This window comes from Colletotrichum scovillei (assembly GCF_011075155.1).
Source record: "Colletotrichum scovillei strain TJNH1 chromosome Unknown Contig00005, whole genome shotgun sequence".
NCBI classification, from domain to species: domain Eukaryota; kingdom Fungi; phylum Ascomycota; class Sordariomycetes; order Glomerellales; family Glomerellaceae; genus Colletotrichum; species Colletotrichum scovillei.
Window position 1 is genome coordinate 2,855,343 of NW_023336263.1, and position 24,678 is coordinate 2,880,020.

The 24,678-nt window shown below is 51.6% G+C and overlaps 9 protein-coding genes across 9 annotated transcripts; 5 read left to right on the top strand and 4 right to left on the bottom strand.

Moving 5' to 3' along the window:
• The first annotated feature begins 244 nt into the window (after positions 1-244).
• Positions 245-3,521, top strand: HER10_EVM0010271 (FAD binding domain-containing protein). Its single transcript, XM_035479736.1, has 4 exons — positions 245-459; positions 514-1,023; positions 1,092-1,770; positions 1,835-3,521. Exons 1-4 carry the CDS (start codon positions 361-363, stop codon positions 2,101-2,103), a joined length of 1,557 nt encoding a protein of 518 aa, XP_035334321.1. The 5' UTR covers positions 245-360; the 3' UTR covers positions 2,104-3,521.
• Positions 3,522-4,388: 867 nt separating this feature from the next.
• Positions 4,389-7,093, top strand: HER10_EVM0001890 (uncharacterized protein). The gene is made up of 3 exons (XM_035471624.1): positions 4,389-4,775; positions 4,839-5,168; positions 5,227-7,093. Exons 1-3 carry the CDS (start codon positions 4,532-4,534, stop codon positions 6,240-6,242), a joined length of 1,590 nt encoding a protein of 529 aa, XP_035333760.1. The 5' UTR covers positions 4,389-4,531; the 3' UTR covers positions 6,243-7,093.
• On the bottom strand, positions 6,825-7,575 carry HER10_EVM0012046 (uncharacterized protein; the record flags this gene model as incomplete). Its single annotated transcript, XM_035481450.1, has 1 exon — positions 6,825-7,575. Exon 1 carries the CDS (start codon positions 7,515-7,517, stop codon positions 6,825-6,827), a length of 693 nt encoding a protein of 230 aa, XP_035334460.1. The 5' UTR covers positions 7,518-7,575.
• Positions 7,576-7,932: 357 nt separating this feature from the next.
• On the bottom strand, positions 7,933-10,013 carry HER10_EVM0000873 (thiol-specific monooxygenase; the record flags this gene model as incomplete). Its single annotated transcript, XM_035470640.1, has 3 exons — positions 9,438-10,013; positions 8,754-9,331; positions 7,933-8,717 (listed from the first exon to the last, which is right to left on the bottom strand). The coding sequence occupies exons 1-3, from the start codon at positions 9,581-9,583 to the stop codon at positions 7,933-7,935; spliced, it is 1,509 nt and encodes a 502-aa protein (XP_035333680.1). The 5' UTR covers positions 9,584-10,013.
• A 579-nt stretch (positions 10,014-10,592) lies between these two features.
• HER10_EVM0005782 (inner membrane transporter yfaV) lies at positions 10,593-12,514 on the top strand (the record flags this gene model as incomplete). Its single annotated transcript, XM_035475386.1, has 7 exons — positions 10,593-10,702; positions 10,767-10,965; positions 11,044-11,401; positions 11,458-11,764; positions 11,846-12,157; positions 12,216-12,287; positions 12,358-12,514. 7 exons carry the CDS (start codon positions 10,593-10,595, stop codon positions 12,512-12,514), a joined length of 1,515 nt encoding a protein of 504 aa, XP_035334006.1.
• Positions 12,515-13,169: 655 nt separating this feature from the next.
• Positions 13,170-14,679, top strand: HER10_EVM0003284 (amine oxidase B; the record flags this gene model as incomplete). The annotated part of the gene is made up of 3 exons (XM_035472966.1): positions 13,170-13,487; positions 13,562-13,862; positions 13,922-14,679. The coding sequence occupies 3 exons, from the start codon at positions 13,170-13,172 to the stop codon at positions 14,677-14,679; spliced, it is 1,377 nt and encodes a 458-aa protein (XP_035333840.1).
• Positions 14,680-15,269: 590 nt separating this feature from the next.
• HER10_EVM0001336 (uncharacterized protein) lies at positions 15,270-15,786 on the top strand. The gene is made up of 2 exons (XM_035471087.1): positions 15,270-15,491; positions 15,552-15,786. Exons 1-2 carry the CDS (start codon positions 15,366-15,368, stop codon positions 15,777-15,779), a joined length of 354 nt encoding a protein of 117 aa, XP_035333715.1. The 5' UTR covers positions 15,270-15,365; the 3' UTR covers positions 15,780-15,786.
• A 526-nt stretch (positions 15,787-16,312) lies between these two features.
• Positions 16,313-18,095, bottom strand: HER10_EVM0007265 (uncharacterized protein; the record flags this gene model as incomplete). The annotated part of the gene is made up of 4 exons (XM_035476824.1): positions 17,988-18,095; positions 17,375-17,905; positions 16,875-17,292; positions 16,313-16,814 (listed from the first exon to the last, which is right to left on the bottom strand). Exons 1-4 carry the CDS (start codon positions 18,025-18,027, stop codon positions 16,313-16,315), a joined length of 1,491 nt encoding a protein of 496 aa, XP_035334104.1. The 5' UTR covers positions 18,028-18,095.
• A 3,730-nt stretch (positions 18,096-21,825) lies between these two features.
• On the bottom strand, positions 21,826-24,390 carry HER10_EVM0011481 (uncharacterized protein). The gene is made up of 3 exons (XM_035480913.1): positions 23,032-24,390; positions 22,572-22,971; positions 21,826-22,511 (listed from the first exon to the last, which is right to left on the bottom strand). The coding sequence occupies exons 1-3, from the start codon at positions 23,660-23,662 to the stop codon at positions 22,313-22,315; spliced, it is 1,230 nt and encodes a 409-aa protein (XP_035334415.1). The 5' UTR covers positions 23,663-24,390; the 3' UTR covers positions 21,826-22,312.
• Positions 24,391-24,678: the final 288 nt, after the last annotated feature.

Here is a 24,678-nt window from a genome sequence, read left to right on the forward strand (position 1 = left end):
TCTTTGCAAGAGGAAGCGACTAGGACTCATGGGACGAACACATGTGGCGAAGAGCGTGAAGCTTACATGCAGGTGAGCAATCGAGTCCGTTGTCTACAGGAGAGCATCATGCCCAGTCTTCGAATGCATCTGCTGGGATCTGGACGGGGCGGCTTTCGACCATGACCTCTTCCTGCCTACTTAAGCCTGAGAATCGTGGGCTGGAATAATGGGCAAGGAATTAGAAGCAGATTCTTCTGGGAAGAAGCAGGCAGCCAGACCCCGACATCACGCCCACATTATACCCAATATCATTGGCTCAACTGTCGTCATTCTCCGGTATTCAGACTTCTTGGTTCAACCGTGTCAGACCAAACGATAATGCGCCAATCATTGACCTTGACTTGGACCTGCGTCCTCCTTGCTCCCCTTGCGGCGAGTAAAAGCCTCATAGCAGACTACAATTCATGCCAGAGTGCGGTACGTACAGCTCCACTGTCAAGACAGTCAGTCACACTCCCCTGACACCGATAGTGCATCTCGCTATCTAGTCAGCTATCCGTCGAGTCGGGTGGCGACTACATTGCAGAGTTCGAGCAGCAGCCTATCACTGAGCCAGGAGTCGACGTCGGATCTCTGTACTGGTCGCAGCAGCAGCAGGCCGTCCGGCCGGCCTGCCTTGTCCACGCCCGTGAGGCCCAGGACGTCGCACTCGTGGTGCAGACATCGCGCTCCACGGGGTGCCCCTTTGCCGTCCGCGGGGGTGGCCACTCGGACATTCCCGGATTCAGTAACAGTCATGGTGGGATCACCGTCAACATGGCCGGCTTAGGCGATGTCGAAGTGGACGCGAGTGCCGGCGTAGCTCGAATAGGAGCGGGCGCAAAGTGGGGGGCGGTCTTCAAGGAGCTTGATAAGACGAACAAGACTGTGGTTGGGGGCCGACTGACTGGGGTTGGCGTTGGAGGATTACTTCTGGGCGGTGGGCTTAGCCACTTGTCTGGATTACATGGGTTGGCGTGCGACAACGTTCGCAACTACGAGGTAATTCGGGACCGGGATCGCAATGCGAGAACCCACGTTTGCCACACGAGAAGCTGACGTGATACCAGATTGTCCTTGCCAATGGCAGCATCTTCGACGTCTCGCACTCTACCCACCCGGATCTCTATCGAGCGCTTCGCGGTGGTGGCAACAACTTTGGAGTCGTGACCCGTTTCGATCTAGACTTGTATGATCAAGGCCCCATGTGGGGTGGCCTGCACGTCTGGCCGTTGTTACCATCCGTGACATCGGCCATCACGTCAGCCTTCATAGAATTCGGACACGACGCCCCGTCAGACAAGCATGTCTCACTGTTTGCAGGCCTTGGGTTTATGCAGGGCAACTTCGCCTGGGCCGTGGGGCAGTATGACACGCTCGGAAGAGAGGAACCTCCCATCTTTTCCAAGTTTAGAGACGATGCCGAGACATATGGGGCTCCCAAGGTTGTCACAACGGCAAGGGTCACGTCACTATCGGACCTTGCTGAAGAGCTGAATCTTTCAGAACCCGCGGGCAAGCGGAGCCGGTTCACGACAGCCACCTTCAGGATGGATGTGGATCTGCTTCGACTGATGGCCGGCTACTTTGTGGAAGAGGTCGAAAGGGCTCTGGAGAATGGACTACGTGAAGACGAACGCTTTGCGCCAATGTTGGGCATCCAACCCCTGACGAAGAACATTATCGGGGCACAATCCAAGCGCGGAGGAAATGTGATGGGTCTCGATGAAGAATCTGGACCGCTCGTTGGTAAGTCTGATCTCTTCTACCATAACGGAGATGTTACTTGCAGGCTGATGCGTGTGACTTCCAGTCTGTTCTTTTGGCTGGGAATGGTCTCGTGAGGCAGACGATGCTGTCGTGATTACCGGCATCAAGAGCGTTCTTGAGAAATCCGTAGCCGCGGCGGAGGAAAACGGTTTGTATCATCCTTTCAAGTACATGAACTATGCTGCGGAAGACCAGGATCCTGTCGCAAGCTATGGAGCTGAAAACGTTGAGTTCTTGAAGAAGGTCAGACACATCTACGACAGCGAAGGACTGTTCACGGAGTTAGTGCCTGGTGGCCACAAGATCAAATGATGATTTTTCCGGGGGCTAGAATTATTGCATATAGTCTATGAACATTACAAAAATCCCCATATATACGAGAATACCCCAAATTGCCCAGTTATGAATGTGGTCAACCAGATTCAACCCCTATTTTCGACCATGGTGTTCAGCATATGATAAGTGGGTGACATTGGTAGCGCCGGAAAAGCGGTCACAAGTCCAGGTGCGACCAAATCGTTCACAAATCCTGTACCGAGTATGGTCAAAGCAAGAAAAGTCCACACGAGTCCAACAACACGCCACCAGGATCCACGCCATCCGAGTTTCTCCTGAGCAAAACGAATGACCAGATCTTCCAAGAGCAAGATTTTCGGCATCAGAAAAAAGAAGGTGAGAGTTCTTGCGAAAGACTCAGATGGAGCTGCCATCTTTGCTGCCGCCCAGTGGTATAGTCCAGACAGGGCGAATGCAAAGTACGATTGGGTTTGACGACTGAGCATAGACCCTCTAGGTGCTCTGACGACTCTCCTAGCCACGAATCTGCTAGGGATTTGCAGGCCCCTTCGAAAGTTCTGATGCCACGTGCGGTTCCAGAACCTGCTCAGGGTGTAGCACTCGACCCAAGGTCCGTTTACCGGGTGGACGTCTTCGATGCGCGTCCAAAAAAGCCCGGACGACACCCCGATCAAACAAGCGATGTGATATCCGATATCCATCACGGCAATTGACGAGGCCCACCAGCAGGCTGTAGCGATGCAACGGGGGACAAAGTCTAACTCAACGACGCTCATTTTCCCATCATGAGTCAGCCACAGAAGAAGACCGGCAGCAATATCATGGCTCATGTATTGCTGTAGTATTCTTTGCATCGATAGCCTGAAGAAGGCGGTCTTGGAGGTGCCTGGAGCAGGAGCTGGAGGTAGAGGTGCAGTCCGCCAGTTCCATCCAATACCTCTGGTGGAAAAGGCATTGTCAAAACACCATCTTATCCGGTCCCAAGCACCGAGAGAGTGGAAAGACTGTTGAGGTTTCTTCCCATCGCTTGTGGGTTGTGTCCACTTGTGCTCTAGGTAAGGGTCTTCGAGCACAAGAAGATTGAAGTTGACCAACGCGACGTAAAAGACTAAGAGACAATGCTATTAGAATATCAGCTCGATAAAACGTTCTGTTTGGTGCCCAACCTGTCCCAAAGGTGTAATTCTTTGCAATATCCGGGCCAAAGGGAAAAACAAAAGCCACAAGCAGACAACCCCCCACGAAAGGGAGCAGAAGGATCCAGCGCAAGTGTCTCGGGGTTTTTGAGCCCAACAAGACCAGAATAGGGGTAGTGAGCCATATGGCACCAACGAAGTCGGCACGTTCCAGAGGCATTGCGACGAGCTTGGACAATGTGACAGGCTGCCTAAGTTGGTAGTACAGTACAAATGTAATGTTTGATGGTATCCGAGAACACAATTGTTGCTATCTGACTTTGAACGATTATCCCTTACGTTCTAAGGAAAGAATTCAGCCCAGTCTCCCTAGCCAGCTGGTGCGCTTCCCACTCGGTATCTCGGCAACTAGTTTCATCGGTTCTCAGCTTGAATACGGGGCATCTGACATGGCGAGAGATGCAGCCCAAAACCAAACATACGATGTCGTTACCTGACGCAGATTAGCTGCTGACTGTAAGCCATATGGGACGACGTTGATAAGGCACTACGACCCTCGGGGGAAAGATTCCGGGCAAGACGGCACCAATAGTGCGGGCCGCCCGCACTATTGACATGCCTGCCTAATCGGGGAACGTTACAATGCAACGCCGACGACGCAGGCCCACGCCGTCAGCGGGCTCCACAAACCCGAATCCTTCCGGGTGGGATTGCGGAGCAGACGGATCGGCCCAGCCCACTGCATCCACATGCAGATGGCGCCCCCCCCCCACCACCACACAACCGACGCAGGTCTCCATCCTACTTCGCAAACACCTCAGTGCCGTGTGAATAGCGTCTCCATAAACTCAATACACCTTGCCTTTCCTTAGATTTCTCTGCGTTAGGGCTTACTAGGGGCTCAGTTGCAGCTCTAGCAGCAAGCCTCGGCCTTATCAGGCGGTTAGGGTCAGTTACCGACGAATCCTGGGGCTTGTAATCGGCGCTGACGAGCATTTTCTCTATTATCAAGCCCTGTGTACAAGGGTAAACCCCCATTTTGAGACTTGTCAGATTTCTACGCAATCTCGGCCCCGGCTTATGTGAGACAATCCTGGGCTACATGCTTCGACTTGCTGTGGGGTTTTGGTCCCAGCATTCAAGCTAAACACGTGAACGGGTCCAAGACGAGCTTGCTATGAACCTAAGACGACTCTTTGTTGAGCGACAAAAGCTTGCAGCATGTCGCCGTGGCTGGATACCATTTCCGTTCCATAGGGCTCCCCAGCTGCTGTTTGTCTCTTCTGAACAACGAAGATTGAGCCACCATGTCGATATTCGTCGTTCCTGTCGAGACGGCCAGGCCATTGGGGTCGCTGGCGGCAGCGGCTCTGATCGTGTTCCCTATCATCTACTTTCTCTACCTTACTGTTTACCGCCTTTTCCTCAGTCCAATCTCTCACTTTCCGGGCCCAAAGCTAGCAGCATGGACATACTGGTATGAATTCTGGTACGATGTAGTTGCCGAGCCCGAGTACACCTTCAAAATTGGTAGATTGCACAAGCAATATGGTCGGTGTTCATCTTTGCCAACATGACAATCAAAGGAGTCAAACTGAACGAATACCCGACCAGGCCCTATAGTCCGTATCAACCCCGACGAGATTCACATCGCGGATCCGGACTTTTACAACACCATCTACGCTGGCAGCGGACGCAAGCGTGACAAATGGGACTGGATCACCCGGTCTTTCGGCGTCGACGAGAGCTTGATCGGTACTCTTGGCCACGATGAGCACCGCATCCGCAGGGCGGCGCTGTCGCCGTACTTCTCCAAGCAAAGCGTTCGCGCCCTGCAACCACTGGTGGACCGGAATATGGGAATCCTCCTCGGACGCCTCCGCGAGTTTGCCCAGTCCGGAGCCCCTCTGAAGCTTGATGATGCCTATGCTGCACTTACCAACGGTCAGAACCCTCAAACAAATGCCGAGAAAGTATTTGCGTACTAAGACCAGATCTTCAGATATCGTGGAGGACTATGCTTTTGGAAAAAGCGAGAACCGACTCCAGGCTGCTGACTTTGATCCATCATTCAGAGATGCCATGCTTCAAGGCGGCAAAGCCGGCCATGTTCTGAAGCACTTCCCCTCGCTGATGGACATGCTGCGCAAGCTGCCAGACTCCCTGTTGCTCAAGCTGAGCCCGGCCATGGGCGCCTACTCCCAGCTCCAAACCAGTGTGAAGAAACAGGTGGCCGACATCACACAAGCCCACCAAATGCACGCGTACGACAAGACGCGGCGCACCATCTTCCACGAGATCCTAAACAGCAAGCTCTCCGACTACGACAAGTCCACGGACCGGCTCTGGCAGGAGGGCGAAGTCGTCGTCGCGGCGGGTACCATCACCACGGCCTGGGCGCTCGGCGTCTCGACGTACTTCGTCCTCGCCACGCCCGACATACTCTCGCGCCTCAAAGCCGAGCTCGAGGCCGCAATCCCCGATCCATCGCAGCCCCTCAGCTTGCTCGTGCTCGAGCGTCTTCCCTTCTTGACGGGCGTGGTGCAGGAGGGCGTCCGTCTCAGCCATGCCATCTCGCACCGGCTGCACCGCATCTGCCCGGACGAGACGCTCGTATACCGCGCCGGCGATCGCGAATGGCGAATCCCCCCCGGTACTCCCCTCAGTATGACCAGCAACCTGGTGCACCACGACGAGCGCGTCTTCCCCGACTCTCACACCTTCAAGCCTGAGCGCTGGGTTAACGACCCCTTGCTGGACCGCTATCTAGTGTCCTTCGGCAAGGGTGGCAGAGCTTGTCTGGGTATCAATCTGGCATATGCGGAGCTCTACCTCACACTGGCGGCACTTTTCAGGGTTTATGGTTCTGAGGAAGTTCAAGGAAAAGATGACGTCGGAACCTTGAGGCTCTTTGAGACGACCGCTGCTGATCTCGTTATCACGAGCGATACCGTGGTTCCTGTAATGCCGGAGGACTCCAAGGGATTGAGAGTGACGGTACATCAGCGACCTGAGTAGCTGTAAGCGGTATCTTGGACTCTTAGTTTTCATTTCATGGTCGTAATAGGGTATCGAGAATCTCCTCACGCGAACACGAGTATGACGAAGGATTGCCCGAGCGATGAAATAAGTCTGGTACTGTGGCCGTGCACTTGGAATGAGCCTCGTCGTATCGAACGAGTCATATTTTTCAATCCAGTAGGAAAATATTTATGGCATTCAACGGTTTGCCGCGCGGCAAATGAAAGAAGGCACAAAGAGATGAGTAGTGTACTGAGTAGCTAGGTATAAGAAGGTTGGCTTGATACCGGCCTCTATGATGATTTAGATTCGGACCTCAAAGTCTAAAGTCGAATGCGTAAAACAAATATCAATTTAGAATCAGATAGGATGACCTGACATGTAGTAATTTCAGTCACAACTTCATTTCGGTTCCACGTTAACCGACGGCCCTACTGGAAGGCCGTTGCCGTATGCCCGACTCATCCACCCTGGTGACCTGGACAACTGAATCGCCGGGTGATGTGGTTTTACCTGCTGCACGGGCAAAGCATCCATCGACCAGTTCTAACCCAAGTTATCAAATGTGCTCGAGTCCAATTATGACTGTACAAGGTCCAAGCCTGGGCATTCGTTTGGGTCGGCATAAAAGACACCCCCCATCATCTCCATCGCCCGACACTTTTCGTCCATCGTGAAGGCGTTTCTAATGCCAAACGAGTGGACTTTGTCCGTGGACACCTTCAATGCCCAGACTCCACCGGTTGTCGGCCATCCAAAAACCTCGATGAACTTCTCGGCGGCCTTGTAAGTCTCTTCAGCCGCGGAGAGGTTATCCTTGCCAAGCTTTATGGCTTTTTGATAACGATCCTGAGGAGTCTCGTGTGTAGTTGTCTTTAGATAGTAGTCCCAATCGCTTTTGTAGAACTTGGCGCCGAGTCTGCGCATGTTGATACAGTGGGTATCTTCGTCTGCTGAGTCGTCGGTCCGCGGTGTTGGGACGAACCGGTTGAGGCCAAGGAAATCGAGGTCTACGCCGTCACATTGCAACATGTAGAAGCCTCCGGTGCTAGGCCATCCATACACCATCGTGTAAGATGGATAGAAGTTGGTGCGAAATCGTGAACTCTCGATGGAAGGGTCCATTCGGAAGCTTTCATGGTCATCGCCGGCATCATCATCCACAACCTCAAATTGGGGGTTGCCGTTAGTTTGCATAGACTCTGGAGAGGCAGAGCCTGGCTGACTTGTCGCTGTCGCGGAGGATCGGAATAGACTTCTGGCAAAGAACATGATTGCCACAGGGAGAAGATGAGCCAAGACTATAATATTGAATTGTCTTGATTTCGAGTGTGTTCAGGTTTGAGTTAAATGTGGCGTGGTTGTGGCTGCCTGTTGGTATTTCGACTGGGGTGGATACAAGCTCTGCTGACATAACCAACACGTAAATCATGACTTGAGAGGAGCAGGCTGTCCCGAAGAGAAGGCTAGAGAGACTACGGGAATGGAAAAGTAAAGTAGGAAGACGCTTGAGATTCTCCACGAACTCAATTCTGTAGAGCGGCGGCTGAGCCAGAATATTTCCTTCGCTCATGAAGTAGTTTACGATGGAACACTCCAAACACTTCTTGCTGATCAATATCTACATTGACGTGTGATGAGTCGCAATTCTTCTTGGTCTCAAACGTCTGCAAAGTTGCAAGAAATGTCACAACTTTGGGCGTAAACTCCCCTCAGACGCTCGTGTTCCTAGTGTCTCCCTCGCTTGTGCGTTCAATCTCTTCCACATATCCTTCCGACGCTCGTGACCTTGCATGAACCGTTCAAACCAGAACTTGTTGAAAGGCTGCAATTCTCGTCCTTTGCCGTCTGCCGTGGGTGGACCAGCGATTCTTCTCAACTCCTCGAAGTACTCTTCAAAGTCTGGAAATACGAGCGCAAACTTCGGCCCGTCGCCGCGCTTGGCGATACGGTCTACTTCCCAGGCGAGCTGAGCTTCCGGTGATGGGAGGCGAGAGGGTGGGACGCGGCCTGCGAGCAGTCGTGCGGCGAGAACAGCTTGGTATTCGAAGATCTTGAACGTGAGGCCTGCGTTGACGGCACCGACGAAGAGAATTGTGGGGTCTGGGGTGTAAATTGTGTGGAGATAGAGATTCGGGATGCGGTTGTTGCGAGTGGTAGGGACTGGTGTGCGCTTGGCCGTGGTCGAAGAGCCGGACGACTGTGGCGCGAAGAAAGGTAGTGTCCAGCTGTAACCCGTGCCGAAAATGATGTCGTCTACACCAGAAGCAGAAGATCCGTCAACGAAGTGAACAGTTCGAGTGGTCGGTTCGATGTGAGATATGGAGGCGACCCGCTTGACCAGGGGGTGGTTGAAAGCCTCGTCACCAAAGTACCCGTTGAACGTGTGTCCTTTGACCACAGCATATACAGGTGCTTGAGCCACCTGCGTCAAATCAAACGCGATGTCTCCTGCTGAGACGGAGGCGCCGACTACCACGACTTTCTTGCCCTTGAATGCGTCCCGACCTCGGAAGTGCTTGCTGTGAATCACACTTCCCGGACGATCTCTAGAAAACTCGGGCAGGCCGTCAATGGATGGGATATAGGGCACACTGTAATGCCCGGATGCGACAATGACGGCATCGAATCTCTCCTCCCACCAGTAATCAGTGTTCTCACCATCTTTGCGTAACGTCAACTTCCACTCCTCACCGAAACCGCTTGCTGCAGGCACCTTCTCAGCTCGCTCCACGGTAGTATTGTAGCTGATGAAGTCGCCGTAGCCCCTTCGGTCGACCAGAGAACGGACGTAGTCCTGGACTAGGGACCAGTGTCTGAAAGGCGTGTCTTCTCCGTGGAGTGATCTTGAGTGTTCGGATTGCTCAGTAGGAAACGGCTCTTGAGTATACTGCATAGGGACGAAGTCTACGTTCGTTTCAAGGTATGGGTAGACTGTGGATTCAGAATACCGCGGGGAGCGCGACTTAGGCAGTTGAGCAGGGAGGTTGGAAGGAATTGTTGGCAGCTGGGGGTCTGCCGTTCGGGAGGAGAGAAGTTTGAGCTCATCCGATTGAATGAGCGGCGGTGGTTTCCCTTCACCTAGCCTGTAGATATTGTTAACACGGGTGACTACTCGGTCTGTGATGGACTATGTAGGAAGGGCTCCATATTCTCCATCCAGTCCTCACGTAAAGATTTATTTCGACTCACCAGCATCCGCCAGAAGCCTCACGACGCTCAAAAACCCGGATAATGTCAAATGCCTGCTCTTTGGCAAGAGCATCGATCGTGATGGCACCGGCTGGACCGAGGCCGATGACTGCAATGCGCTTGGCGGGCTTCCCTTCTTTCGCCATCTTTATAAACTTGCAGCGGTGGTTCTGGGTGGCTGTATGGTCAGAGGTTTGTTCAAAAAACACTCAAAGACTGTTTTCCTGGCGTCTTATGATTGAAGAGGAGTGGTGAAGCGGTGATCGGAGGGATTCGCCATGAACTGTAGCCCCACACAGAGCTTTTCGCCGGGATTCAATCCTACAAACTTGGATCAGTAGCTCGATGGCACACTCCGTAGAACCCTTACTCTGTCGGTCACCGCCACCTCTCTGTACGTATTGTTTTCTATTAATGTTGCTGTCTACGTAGAAGTGGGCACTGGCAGTCGACACAATTTTACACAAACGGCCTTTACCTTTGCAGATGGGATCCGATGTTGGATAACGAAACATTTAAGCAAACAAGCAAACACAAAAGGCCAAGGACGAGGAGGCGGTTTCAGCTAAACGGAACTTTTCATGTTCAATGAAATTTTCAGAGGGCTTATCTCACGTCAAAATTGTACACTCACGCTGTCTACCTTTATCTCCCACCATTTAAAAGTTCAAATCCCGATAACAGTCAGTACTGAACAAATAGCTCGGGGTTTGTCTTGGCGCGATGGTGAAAGATTGCGTGCTCGGTAGGATGGCAGTCATAGCCATTAGACTGCAGACCAAAAGTGGGGAAGCTTCAACAACATCCAGCCATCGGTCGGGATGTCTAACTGAATCAAAGTGAGTTTGCCGGCATGGCACATCCTTAGAGTGTGGTTTGGGGGCGATTGCGTGATGTTCCCAAGACTGTGGCACCGGAACGGGTCTTTCAAATGCAAGGATGGATTGGAGTAACACTCGTACACGAAGCATCAATATGCCTGGGGTTCCGTAAAGCTAAAGATGGCGTGAAGGATAGCCTCTGGGCTCCAAATGCCGAAATGAGAGGTCCGATGAAAAGGATCTGCCTTTGAAAACATGACCAGACCCCTTTCGCCGGGAGAACAGACAACAGCTTCAGGTTTCAATCGTCTTGTCACCTTGTGCACACGACAAAATGAGTGAGTCGAAGCAGGAAAGTCTGCAGTCTATTGACTCGCCAGGGCAAGTGACACCAGGTATTGAGCCTGACTGGACGCATCATGAGGAAATACGAGCTCGTCGAAAGTGAGTTGACATATGGCAGGAAGAGGACTCGCCGACACAGGTTTGCTGACACTACTGCTGGTAGAATCGATAGCTCGGTGCTCCCACTATTGTACCTGGGCCTGCTTGTATTTCAACTTGACCGTATGAATCTTGCAAGTGCGCTCACCGGCGGGTTTGCGAAAGACATTGGGGTCAACCAAGACACAATTAATCTGGGAAACCAACTGATGTTCCTGGGAATCGTCATCTTAGAAATTCCCTCAAACATGCTCTTGCAAAAGGTAAGTGTGGTCTAGGTACAGATACGTAAGACTCTTATGTTCTTTCAGAGGCCACGGTGCTGACAATTTGAAAATCAGATTGGGCCGCGCAAATACATCTCTAGCCAAGTAATTCTATTCGGTTTCGTCGCAACTATGCAGGTATTTCTCGTCGACCGCAAGGGTTTCTTAGCTTCGCGTATGATGCTTGGCCTTGCAGAGGCGGGCTACATTCCAGGGGCTTGCTATACCCTCTCGACTTGGTACACAAAGAAAGAACTAGCGAAACGCATCGCAATCTTGTTAGTGCCGTCAAAATACCGAAGAACAACTCTCCTGACTTTGAAAAGCTTCTTCGGAATGTTTAGTGGAAATGCCTTGAGCCCCATACTGGCATCGGGTATCCTCAAGCTCGAAGGCGAACGTGGGCTGCGTGGCTGGCAGTGGCTTTTTCTGGGTATGTGTCTCAAAAAGACTTCTATCTATGGTTCGGACTTACTGATATAGAACCAGTTGAGGGTGTCTTTACGATCTTTGTTGGACTTTCGCTGCTATTCCTTCTGCCAGGATCCCCAGACACCCCCGATCCGCTGTTGAGCCCAGGCCTCATCCGATTCAAAGGTTCAGAGAAGAGTATCATACAACGACGTCTTGAGATAGACGATAAAGAGAAGCGAGGAGGTGCTCAAGGCATGAGAATTCCTCCAAAGCTCGTATTGAAGACTGTCCTGCACTGGAAACGCTGGCCACACTTTCTGAGCAGCTTTGCAGTCTTCTCCACCTGGAGCCCTCTTACCACTTACACGCCTACCATCATTATGTGAGTGTTGAACAAAATGATTCAGGATTGCTCAAGACTTTTTGTTTTCTTTTGTGTACCATGACTTACACGTTGGATCAGGAATCTCGGCTTCAACCGCATCCAGGCCAATGCTCTTGCTGCGGTGGGCGCGTCACTCGCTTTGGTCGTCGTCTTCGCTTTTGCCTATATCAGTGACAAGACCAATAAGCGTGGATTTTCAGTAATCGGAGCTCAGTTTTGTTATCTGATTGTCTTGGTCATTGCGCGTACGGCACACCCTCATGTGGGCAAGTGGTCACGCTGGGGGCTTTGGACGGCTGTGAACAGCTTCGCGGTTGGGTATCACCCTGTCAACAACTCATGGGTGCAACTCAACTGTAGGGAACCAGGTGAAAGAAGTATTAGCATTGCGTAAGTTTCCGTTTAACTTACACCAAGTTCCCGATTAAGACCCGCTAATATCGAACAGGATGTGGGTGATGCTCTCCATCAGTGGGTTGATGGTCGGAACGCAGTATTATCGAGGCAATGATACCCCATTGTGAGTACTTTGAGCTCCCAGCACTGCGGGAGTACAAAGCTGTTTAGTTATCATCGCTGATCTATCATAGTTACCAAACGGGTCTGAGAACACAGATTATCATGGTATCAGTGGGAATGGCATTCGCAGTTCTCCAGGTTGTAATCTACGCTGTTCACAACAAAAGGGTGGCTGAAGGAAAGCACAAGCCGCGGGATGGTGAAGTCCCGCGGATCTATGTGACATAAACAGACTGGAAAGCAATTTATAGCGAAATAGACTCAAATTCGCCTTCGAATTCCTTTGATATGCGCTTGTGAGCTTGTCCGATGGGTCTCTCGACGATGTGGAACCCCGATTCTTTGCCCCGATCTCGGGGGAAGTCAACGAGCACCGGGTGCGGGGAAACACCATGCAGCAAGGGGTGGCAAGAATAGACCGGCCTATCAACGAGGTCGTGCTCTCTTTTTGTTTACCACATTGGGCCAAAGCCGTTATGACCTACCTTACTTTGACTTTTGTCTAACTCAGGCCCCCGGAGCGACAGTGGGGACCTTTTCTGACTTTCACGACCTGAACCGGGACAGGTCTTTGCAGATGCTCTTTTGGTTTCTCATTTCATTTACTCAATGGGGAAGAAAGTTGACAATGCTCGGCTGGGAGGGGATATTGCCAAGTTTCAACGCAAATTGACCATGTCGTTTGGAGTGGGCGCACATGATTTGTCTCGACATTTGGACCCGGGACGTGAGCAGAAGATATAAGTATGCAGCTCTGTGCAAGATGCATTTTAGAGCTGTGCATCATCTGAAATGAGTCCAAGCCCCTCACGACTCAACAGCCTAAACCTCTGGCACTAAACCAATCTGTTCTGAAACCTGAGTTGCTACCTACACACATACTATGTTTGACGTCGTCATTGTTGGAGCAGGTCTCAGCGGCCTTCAGGCTGCCTATTCCGCCCAACAAGCCGGTCTTTCAGTCGCAGTCGTCGAAGCTCGAGATCGTGTTGGCGGTAAAACGTGGAGCGTGCCATTGGCCTCTGGACGAGGCGTCGCCGATCTGGGCGCTGCCTGGATAAACGAGAAAACGCAAAGTCGTATGGCAAAATATGTCAAGAAATTCAAATTACCAACAGTGGCGCAGAGACTCAAAGGTACTGCCGTCATGCAGCTGGCCGACAGCAGTAGGGTCGAGTTTCCGTTCGGCATTATACCCGAGGTAAGTAAAATCTCTCCAACTTCATTGATGTATTCGTATATGCCATATTTCAGGGCTCATTCTCGTCTGTTCAGTTTTCGGTTGAGGAGAAGGAAAACCTCGAGAAGATTCGCGACCACATCCAAGCTGTTTCTTTGAAGCGCGAAGCTCCTAGGAGAGAAGACGACGAGGTATCTCTTGACCAATATGTGCGAAGTCTTGGTGCTCTTCCAAAGACGGTGGAGATGGTCAACCTATGGGCCAGAGTGATGCATGGAGTTGATTCCAGCCAAGAGTCAGCAGCTTTCTTCATTGACTATTGCCGACGCAATGGCGGCCTATTCTCGATTCGTGCTGATGATCAGACGGGTGGCAACTATCAGCGCTTTCATGGCGGTAAGCTCCACTCTCCGCAGGCTTTTTCTACTTTGCTCACTTCAAATCCTCTTCATCAGGCACGCAACAGATCGCAAACGGCATTGCCAACTTGATCGGAGAAAGCAACATCCATCTTTCGGCCCCTGTCGCTGCACTTGAGAATCATCAAACCCACGTTGTTGTCATCACGTCTAGAAACCAGCGTTTCTTAGGAAGAAAGGCCATCATCTCTGTGCCAAGCGCTATGCTTCGCGATCTCAACATCTCACCATTATTGCCTCAAAGAGTGCGGGAGGTCACCGACTCGTCAAAGCTTGGACACTACAACAAAGCGATCTTGTACTATGACAGACCTTGGTGGAGAGATCTTGGATTCAATGGTTTCTTCATGAGCTACAAGGGACCTGTCTGTGTAGCACGTGACACCAGTGTCGACGAGACCCAGAGCTTCGCTCTCACCTGTTTCGTCAACGGCAAATTTGGTGAAGATTGGTCAAAGCTGTACCCCCACGAGCGTCGTCAACTTGTTATAAAGCAGGTAGCCGAGGTTTTCAAGGTCGACGTTGACTCGGAAGCTTTTCGTCCTATCGAAGTCTTTGATCAGATATGGAAGCACGAGCAGTTCAGCCAGGGCGCGCTTGCACCCATCACTGAGATTGGCCACTTCACAGAGTATGCTGATGTGTACGGTAAGCCGGTTGGCAATCTTCATTTCGTTGGCACAGAGTACTCGACTGAGTGGAAGGGCTACATGGAAGGGGCGCTATGTTCGGGAGAGCAAGGAGCTAAGGAGGTTCTTGAGGCCCTTCAACGTGTGTCCCGGGCGAACCTTTGAACCGGCGGGTTCGAAGCCAAAAGCTCATGGCCCTGGAACATTATTCGAAGATGGTCCCGAACCATGGAAACCAAGAGGAAGTTGGTTTTACGCCTATTTCACACAATAGCTGATAGCCGCCACGACCCCGAAGCCTATCTTTGAGAATAGAACCCTCCCATCACAAGGTCATGATCAGTCTCCTCCTAGAGCTAAAGGGTTATGAGACCGAATGTGAAGATATTTGGTATGGGCACAATGCAGCTAGACACGGGTTATTCAAAGTGGCCTAATCCAATTTCGAGCTAAGTACCTTACTTAGGCAATCAGTTGCGGCACAGCATAGGTAGGCTGCGACGTAATTCGAGCCGGACACCGAGATCTTCTCGGCTTCCGGCCAACAGGGCCAAGCCACCATAACCAAAGTTGTTGGTGGTCTGAGGGGCACAAACATGACCCCTGTTGAGTGTCGTGCCAAAGTAAGGTGATGACTCTTCTCTGCCTAGTCCTGCTGCACAGGCACAGCATAGAAATATCTGGTCACTGTCTCTTCACTTGACAGAGAATTTACTTAATAGAGCTACCTCCTCTTGATGTTTTAATTCGCAGACTGCCAAGCTCCCATACAAAAAATCTATCCCGCTCCCGCAATTCGCTTTCGGTGCCTACAGAAGCCCCTATACTCCCTTCGAAGAAGAGAATTTTATATGATGGATTCCCAGGCTTCAAATATCGACTCTCAAAGCGCCTCAAAACAAGCCGCCGATGCCCCGCCATTCGACTTGAACCAGGCTCGGTTCCAGAAGTCGCTTACCTTTGTGCAAGAAGTTCGCGTGAGTCTTACTTCCTTCAACTCGTTTGCGAAAATTTCACTCAGTCTTCTTACCCGCCAGGACCGGTTTCAGACTAGTGAACCGGCGAAGTATACCACTTTTCTCAGCGTGTTGCAGGAGACGAGTGTGACGCCCATGGAATCAGAACAAAAGTGGCAGGCTACTAGGGCGGAAAAGCAGGCTGAGGCTCGCATGAAGCTGGAAGAGCTGTTCAGAGGTCACGAAGACCTATTAGAAAAGCTGGATGCATTTCTCCCACCGCCAAGCACGCCAGCAGAAGATCAGTAAATTCCTAGCATTGAAAGGCGCTATGGAGTACAAGCAGATTGTCTGAGAATGATTATTCCCAACCAACAGTGGCTAGTCTGAAAGTCATAAGTCACACCTTGGCTGTTTTTTACTCAGCTGCTAATACTGAATGTCTCCACTGGAGCTTCAGAAACCGGGTGCCAAGGCTGTTCACTGTGCATGCAGGTCGGGCCACCTGTGACCTGCAGTAAATAGTCTTCAAGGGCAGGGGATTTCAGGCAGAAACATTGAGAGTTTGAGGTGTAGATTACTGCTTTTGAAGGATTTTTCTTGATCGGTTGGGGCTGCTTGCAGATGCAAAGCGGCACAGCCAACATTCATGACTCGAAATGGGCTCATCACATACTTGAATGGCTGTGGTTGGGTTGAGTCTGAAATCTCCAACGGGGTCTACCAGCATTTGATGGATCCTATAGATAGATTTCATGCTCTGGTGTGTGTACTGGAGGAGGGAGTCTTCACGAAGGATATCAGAGTACAGGCTCTATATTGGCTCATGCTACCTTTACATTCTACATGATGAAAACCCGAAGCTCCGGGATAAGTGCAGGCCAACATAACTGGCCCGATTCCTGCGACCAGATAGCTCTCAGAAACACCAAAGCCTTCGGAATATTCAAGAAATTATTACGGTGATACTGTCTGAGTAGAAAAGTTTCAAAGAATAGCCGCTGCTCGGAGGTATGGCATTCGAGCGCAGCAATGAACGTAGGCCAGACAAGTATGTGTTCCCCTAGAGCGCCTTCTGGGAAAGCCTCCAAGCTCCGCTGGAACGTCTCGATAGCATCTATACATGAGGGGAGTAAAGGGGTTTCGTTGTCGTTTGTCGACACTCGACAGAGATACATGTTGAAGGCTTGCTGGCGGATATCGGCGATAAGGTCAAACGTTGGACAATGATCGGGATACAAATTGTAGTAGTAGTAGAGACAGTCGAAACTCTCCCGCGCATGGTACAAAATTGCGTTCTTTCCGGCATCTTGACTGACCAGAGGTGCAGCGTAGACTCGCATCCTAGCATTTATGAGCAAGAGATCCAGCCAACAGAACGTGAATATGAAGGCAATAACTTACTTGCGAATCTGCCTCAAAAGAAAGCTGCCCATCTCCCCTCCATCTGCGAGGGCCGTATCACCTCCAATAGCCGTTACGGCGGACTCCAGCATTTGGAAGACAATTGGAAAGTCTGGCATACCATTGACCATGACAGAAACCAGAAGCACAACAATGGCCAGAACGACGAGTTGTTTGGGCTCATCACTTCGATCAGCCAGGTCCTTGCGGTTTGACAGCTGACTGATTGCTAAGGCATAGAGCTTGTCCGGATTGACTACGGGCTGTAGGATCGCCCTGCCCGAAAGATGGAATGCCGACACGGCAAGAACGGCGTCCATTACCATTGTGTTTGACCATGCTATTGGTAGGATCAAACGTCGCCAGCCGTTGTTGATGTCATCCACTACAACCATCTCGGGAGCGATGGCTTCTGAAACTGAATCACATTATCAGCCAAAACTCATACAGGTTCATAGAGAGTGAAAAGTTAATGACAACCACAGTGACCTTGAACGTACAATGAGTGAGTAGAAACTCTTTCCACGGCTCTAGCACGCTGAGATTGACTGGCGATAGTGGCCCTGCAGAGACAGCGTCGGCATCTGACCGGGAAATTTGCGATATGATGCATAAGTCGTTGATGACATCCGAAGATAGTTTCTCTTCGTCGTCAGCGTGATCCTTACGGTCGGAGACATCGCGACCTAGATCCCTTTCTGAACCACCACCCTGAGCAGACCACTCGCCCCCATCACCGTAAGTACGAGCCGAGCTGTTCCAGTACACATCGTCCCAAGCTTGTGAGTCCCGAAACGGTTCAAGCACCTTTGACTTGTCTCTCGCGGGACCATGCGCCGATGTCTGGGCAAGGGAATGCTTCAGCATCGCACTTCGACCACCAGAAGTGGACCTTTGTCGTGATGAGAAGCCATCCAAGAACTTGTACTTCAAAACGAAGCCGCTGCATGTGATCCCACGGTTTCTACACTTTGCGCAGCTCGGACGCGTGCCATCGCAGTCGATTCGACGTTGGGAGCATTCGTAACACCCTATTATCCACAATGGAACTCATCAATCACTTTGCCCTTCCTTCAACGCTGGAGTCCGTCTCGAATGGGGATGCAGACATACCCTTGACTTTTGGAACATAATCTCGTTTCTTTCGAGCCATGAATGCTGTCAAGCATCAAGCCGCTCCCTCATCTCGGACATATCACTCTGGTGTTGCTAGGATCAGAAGCTTGTCCAGGCCGAAGTGCGGGGAGTTCGTCTCTCATTGTTGAGCCCCAAAGCCCCTCCGGACAAGGATCGGGGCACCTTGCCGCACTTTCCCCGCAGCGGTGTTGGCCGCGGTTCCTGCTCCGGAGATCGGCATGCTCTAAGCGGCCGAGTTGCAGTAGTGTCATTTTCCGCTTTCTGACGATGTCCGAAAGGAGTAATCAGAATGAGAGCACACATTCCCTATCAAAACCAGACCCGACCAATCAGATTTTATAGCAACGACCTCATCGTCATCTCTAGCTCTTGAGGAGCTGCTACCAATGTCTTCTGCATGATCTCGCTGCCAGTCATCTTGCCGTGCACTGAGACTGCTCGAACGTCGCTACCAACGACCGCTATCTTCTGACCTAGCGCTTCAGAGCATCTTGCGCGATTTACATGTACTTATGGAGTGAAGGAAATAAGTCACCATCATTTGCAAGCAAAGCAAAGGTCAACCCAGTAGAGCACGGACTCCTCATAAGCTTTCCAGTCCCCTAAGTTAAGCTTTCCTCGCGACGACTCCTGCCAGTTTCTGGCCTGCGCTCCCTCGTATCCAATCAATTAGCCTTTCTATCACACGTCTAGATCATCTCTCTGCCCCTTCGCCGAGCAGCCGCAAACTACACGACCGAGACCCGAGATTACACGGAATCTCATAAAAGCGTACTAGATTGAAAGCTTGGACCTAAGCGGTTCCACGAGTCCTTGTAGAAAAGCTTGTACGGCTCTTCGGATACAATGGCGACTATGTCGTGAAATTGCGAGAGGCGGACCCCTAGAGTTAATCGTCTAAGGGTATAAAGCTTCACCATTATCCAAGAATGGCGTAGATAATCACCTCAATACCAAGACTTTTCTCCTCACAAGCGTCAACATCCCGCTCGTCACCCTCACCAGAACCCTCGAAACCGCCAAAATGCTCCCCTCAATAACTCCCCTCCTCCTCCTTGCCGCCGCAGGAACCTCCCACGCAATCAACATCTGCTGCTCCTCCTTCGCAGGACACACCTGCACAAAAGACCAATACAACAATCACCGCCAAAACGTCATCCTGAACCAAATCATCAACGTCGACGGCCGCAACTGCGTACGCAAGGGCGCCGGCCCTGGTGCCTGGACCAGCAAGAAGGACTGGTCCGAGTGGTACGACTGCCAGCAGTGGGTCGGTCCCGAGCAGCACCAGATCGAGGTCGGGGAGTGCACCCTCTTCTGCGTCATGCCCAGTGGTCTTCTGAACAAGCCTTGTATTTAAGCTTTGGTATTTCTTACCTTGTTTATCGGATGATGGGCTATACTGCAAGTTACCAAGAGGCGTAAAGGGTCGTTAAACTCTAAGTTCTCTTCGTGCATCCAGGCAGGCTGAAAATTCAAGAGAATCGTGCGCAAGACACATCATTAGTAGCGGTTGACTAGCGATGTAACTACATGCTCATGCTTTGACAAAGAGAGGATAATATCTACCTTTCTGGAAAAAATTATTAAGATACTGCTCGTTCAACTTCTGTGCATTCAAGGCATTTTAACTAGTCGCGATCGATGTTAAGTCTGAGAGAGCGTAATGTTTTGTCAGACATTTGCTTCATGACATTCATCGGGGAAGAATCAAGACTCCAGCGCAGAATGGCCGAGCTTTCCCAACAGACAGACTTTGTTGTTTGTACGGCTATGCAAATGTCTGAACGCTATCTTACATATTGTTTCCATGCAAACAATAACTCATGCTTTCGCTGTTTGTGTAGGCGACTCTCATCCCTTGCCCTGGAAGCCGTCCATTGCCACACGTCGTTATTCTTCTGCGTCAACCATCGCTCGAACTAGTACTCCGGAAAGCATTGCAAGATTGTCATGATCTGGTTTCAAATGTGTTAGCCATCACGAAGTCACATATGATGATAAGGTTGAGGATGTGCTCGTTGGGATCCCACTCACGCCATTGCCTCGTCAGGGTTCAGCTATGTACCCGTCCAGATCCGCCTAACCGCAATCATACCACATCGCCAGGAGCCTGCACACCATTCATACACTCGCAGCGGCCGGGTTCACTCTTGAAAAGAGTCCGGTAAAGTGGCAAAATGGAGACGAGGGACGCCGCCAATGTGTTGCAATGAGAGGCTAACACCCAGCAGTCGCTTCTGAGATTGTGAGACCTGAAGCTGCTGAGGCAAACCATAACGATAAGTACGTTGATGCCACTGGTCGCGAAGAAATGAGTCCAGGATATGCACAAAAGACTATGCTTGAAAGTTCCATTGCGCTGTCGAAGCAAATCATACATCGTGTTTGCGGCGAGGAATCCATCGAGAAGAGCGCCGACTGATCCATAGAAGAAGAACTGTGTACTGTCGTGGTTGCCCTTGACGTAGCTGTAGAAGAGCACAGCGGCATCGCCAGAAAAAAGTATGACCGACATAAGAAACCAGAAACCGCCGAGGACCTAGGTAAGCGCTTTGTATTTCTTGGCGCTCGGTGTCCCAGCTGCGATTGGGCCCGGTACTTCAGGTACGTCTGGGACTGCAGGTGCGCCCAAGGCTACAGGTACGCCCGGGTTTGCTGGCTGCATATCCCGGAGTTCGTATACAGGAGGGGGTGAGTTACTGTTGATAGACATGACGAAGAGCGGTGGTGTGTTCGGACCCGAGTGGGAAGGACGATTCGGCGCAGACTTAAGTAGCGAACGGACGTAGGGGTTGTCGGATAGAACGAGGCTCTCGGATTGATGATATTCTGTTGATACTTGTGTACAACGAATGAAGTAGTGTTTCTGGCCCAAAAAATCAAAGTTGGTGTTCGTGGTGTTGAATGTGGTCAGGAAGAGAAGTGAAGTTGTGAAGGCGGGACGTGAGCGTGAACGGTGGGTCATGCCAACGGAGAGAAGTGAGTTCTTCCAAGGCCGGTGGCTCCCTGTGGCAGGAAATGCCATTTGCTGCTTCCTCCTTTCCGGAACTGCCTACGGGCTGATGCGGCAAGGAGTAGATCTTGTCTCAACGGAAGAACCGACTTCTGCCTTCCTTTGGAGGAAAATCTTCTTCCGCAACATTAGAAGTAAGTCATGTCAAGTTCCCCCCAGCCTGCCTTGGTATCATGTTCTGCAGTATCCCCTCAGGCCGTCGGGTTAACGTGTGCTGCCTCATCTTGAATCATAAAAGATTGGCCAACTATAGCTGAAGGCTCGACCTCACGTCAATCAATGCGAGCAAGTGATCGGTCGTCCATAACAACCGTCCTCAATGAGTGGGATCTTGGCAGACTTCGTTTCATGCAGGACCATCGAGACACAAAACGTGTTACACCATCTCAAAGCATTGGGAGGCGGGCAGGAAAAGGAATAGACAGAATACTCAACAGCGCTTTTCCTTGGCGGGACTTCGAGCTCAGACCAGATACGTATCATGACCCGGATTTTGGATGATCTCGACCAAGGTACGCAAGCTCTCTGGATAGGGGAAATGTATAGGGGAAGTAGCCATGAAAGGGTCTGCCCCCAAAGACACTTGTCCCTTCCCTATAGGCAGCAAGTCTCTTGTTCAAGATTGTGCGGAAGGCAGCAGCGGTGTCGGGTTGATCCACCTTTCCCAGAGCGCCGACGTGACTTCTTCCAAGCACGATTAGGTAGGTGAGCACTGCGCTCTCTAATCCACCGGTCTGCTGGGTAAATAAGAAAGGCACAGGTCACGGAAGAGCTGAGAGAGGGGCGTAGCCTCCCAAATGCTTGTCTGTCTGTGCCTAATCCGTACAATACCGGTGACTGGGGATGGATTAATCGTTAGGCGTACGAAAACGTACGTCTGGAAAGGGAAACGATGGCACAAAGGCGTAATCATTTCAGAACGAAGATAAAGGTGGCGGTGGATCCAGAACGTGCTTGGCCAACGATGAGCTGCATAAGAAAGAGGTAAAGTCAGGTTGGAGGAGATAGGGGAAGTTGATTGAGGTCGAAAGAGGCGGTGCGAAGGAAGAGACAGCGCGGTCGATGGAGAGGAAGGGCAAATCATGATAAAATGTTGTATTAGGATCGCTAAACATCTTCTCGAGGCTCCAAGTCGTGACGGTCGTGTCCAAACAATGCGGGAAAAGACAATGTTTCCTTGCGCCACAAACTCCGATCCTTCGCATCACACATCCTCTCCCGTGCTGTCGTGTTGCCCACGATTCAATTTATTCCCTGTTCCGGAAAAGCTTGTTGCCTCATTTCTTCAGCCTTGGGCAATGGTGTCGCGAACAATCTTGTTACAGTCGACGGGGTTCTCAAAGACGAACCAGTCGTCGCGAGGAATGTTCTTGAAAGCTTTCTCGAAACGTTCCGGCTCGTTCTTTGCGGAGATACCAATAGCTGCGATGTCAGTGACCTTGCGGATCAAGATGAGCTTAATCCAGCCCTTGAATTCGCGGTAGCTGTGATTGCTGATTAGTGTCTGCTCGAAAGGCCTCAAGGAAGGGAATAAAAATACTCACATATCACCATAAGCCTCGGGGTCGGACTGTGTGGAGTCACCAATGAGGATGAACTTCCTCTTCGGAAGCCACTCGTGCACCTTCTTCATGCGCTCCACCTTGTACTGCTCCGTGGCCATGGTTAGCGCCGACAGCAGGCCTGCAACCGTCTTCCAGCTTGAATCGCGGAGAATGATGGACCCGGGCGGATAGTATTTGTCGCGGAACTCCCTCAGGAACGGGTACAGGTTGTATGGGGAAGCCGAGAGGTAGAACCAAGGCGACTCCTGCGGCAAGAGTGCTGAGATGTTCCGGTATAGCTCGGGCATGCCCTCAATTGGTCTCGGTTCGTTGACAAAGGTCTCGCGGAGAATGCCGATGGGGTCGCTCGTCTGCGTCAACTTGATGGTGTCGTCGATGTCTGTGTAGTGCCGTGTTAGTGAACCACCGTGGCAAGGTATTGGTGCTTACATTGACGTACCTGAGATGATTGCCCACCCCTCTGGAGCAGCGAAGAAAGTCTTCATCTCCAACAAGCCGGTCGCGCCACGCGGCACCGCTGCGCTCGACGTGACCGTCGATCCAGTGGGCTGCTCGTGGATCTTGAGTGTATCCGTAGTGATGCCATTCGAGCCCGAGGGACCTAGCTTAAGCTCCTTCTTCTGATGCACGACGCGGAGGTGTCGCGCCGGCTGCACGTCCCACAGGAACGGCATGATACGCTCCTCAATGGTCTTGCGCTCCTCTGCATCGTCCGAGAGCCCAAGCTTCTCGGCGACGCCCTGCACGATATCGACCACCTTGCATTTCGGCTCCTTCTCGAAAATCGCGGCGACGAACTCGGCTTGCCAGCTGCCCAGACGGGAGGGCTTGTATGCTGTGTTGTCCAGGAGCCAGACGATGTCGTCGTCGGTCACGGGCTTGCCCCAGGGGTTGTAGCTGCCGAGATGCGACAGGATGCCGCTGGCGCTCGCGAAGGCTGCCTGCAGAGTCGGCACTGTTGGGTTGGGGAGCTGTGCCTCGACCTCGTCGAAGCGACGTTCTTTGCGGGTTTGCTTCTGCATCTCGTCTGCGAATGCCGCGGGGCTCTTGCCGTCGTCTTTGGCCGCCATGGTTTCGATGTTCGGCGCTGCCTACAGATCTTTATAGAGATGTCTCTCTGTGTGCAGCCTTCGCCTCTTGACAATGAATCAACGGTCACTTGGTCGGCGAGGTAAGCAATGTGACTCGAAAAGGGTACTCCTGGTGCCTTGGCGACGAAGTGGTTGGTAGGCTGATGATTCAAGGCTGAAAGGCAGAAGTGTCTCGAAGGTAGCTGTTCCTAGTTGACGGGAAACGGTGAAAGATGGTGGTGGGAGGTGCGGCACCTTAGGTAGGCGACCTAGAGCAGATGAATGGACGTAGGCAGTACGGGGTAATAGGCGTATGTCTCAGCTGGGACGAAGAATTGCTGGGAATACTGCGTATGAGCTTTCAGCTACAGTCTGCGCCAGCCATGAGCCGTCGGTGTCGGCGAGAGGGGGGTAGGGCGAACCGATGCATTATGTCAGAGCTAAAGGCGCTGGCTGCATCGTCTGTGTGGGAGGTGTCCGTGACATGGTTTAGGGCGAGCTGTGACAGGTCGGTCCATCAGATGGCCACTGGCAAACTGCCCAAGTTGGTCGCAGCAAAGGCTTGGCTTAATATGCGCTTTCGAGACCCTTGTGACCGCCAGCCGTAAATGACCTAGGGAGGACCAGGCAATGACGATGGACCGATCAGCTTGTAGGCGAAGGTGTGTCGGAGGCGTGGGAAATGTGGAGGGATGGAGGGGTTTGGCAGTTGGAAGTCGCAGTGGCAGTCGCACCGTGACATTGGAAGGGGAAAGGTCGCAGGCGGGGGCGGGAGGCATCCGGGACTCACCCGCCTTACCTAAGGTACCTTACCTCATCAGGACCTCATCAGGCTTCTCTGGGAACCCCTGCGGTTCGATGGCCATAAAAAAAAAGGCATGATCCGAAAATGTCCCGATTGGCACGTGTTCGCGTCACTCGCCAGGGATCCTCCACGTCAAAGAATCACGTGGCGCTAGCTCTTTCAAAATTCAAAGACACAACATCGTACTTGTGAAAGAACATGCCAAAAACAA

What these genes read in the sequence shown, in the direction of transcription:
- HER10_EVM0001336 (XM_035471087.1), top strand. Translation starts at nt 15,366, where the DNA reads ATGATGGATTCCCAGGCTTCAAATATCGACTCTCAAAGCGCCTCAAAA. An exon ending in CCTTTGTGCAAGAAGTTCGC is followed by an intron (nt 15,492 to 15,551) that starts GTGAGTCTTACT and finishes CTTACCCGCCAG; the next exon opens with GACCGGTTTCAGACTAGTGA.
- HER10_EVM0010271 (XM_035479736.1), top strand. Translation starts at nt 361, where the DNA reads ATGCGCCAATCATTGACCTTGACTTGGACCTGCGTCCTCCTTGCTCCC. An exon ending in ACAATTCATGCCAGAGTGCG is followed by an intron (nt 460 to 513) that starts GTACGTACAGCT and finishes TGACACCGATAG; the next exon opens with TGCATCTCGCTATCTAGTCA. An exon ending in ACAACGTTCGCAACTACGAG is followed by an intron (nt 1,024 to 1,091) that starts GTAATTCGGGAC and finishes ACGTGATACCAG; the next exon opens with ATTGTCCTTGCCAATGGCAG.
- HER10_EVM0011481 (XM_035480913.1), bottom strand. Translation starts at nt 23,662, where the DNA reads ATGGCGGCCAAAGACGACGGCAAGAGCCCCGCGGCATTCGCAGACGAG. An exon ending in GGGGTGGGCAATCATCTCAG is followed by an intron (nt 22,972 to 23,031) that starts GTACGTCAATGT and finishes GGCACTACACAG; the next exon opens with ACATCGACGACACCATCAAG. An exon ending in CCCGAGGCTTATGGTGATAT is followed by an intron (nt 22,512 to 22,571) that starts GTGAGTATTTTT and finishes CAGCAATCACAG; the next exon opens with CTACCGCGAATTCAAGGGCT.
- HER10_EVM0001890 (XM_035471624.1), top strand. Translation starts at nt 4,532, where the DNA reads ATGTCGATATTCGTCGTTCCTGTCGAGACGGCCAGGCCATTGGGGTCG. An exon ending in TAGATTGCACAAGCAATATG is followed by an intron (nt 4,776 to 4,838) that starts GTCGGTGTTCAT and finishes ATACCCGACCAG; the next exon opens with GCCCTATAGTCCGTATCAAC. An exon ending in CTATGCTGCACTTACCAACG is followed by an intron (nt 5,169 to 5,226) that starts GTCAGAACCCTC and finishes CCAGATCTTCAG; the next exon opens with ATATCGTGGAGGACTATGCT.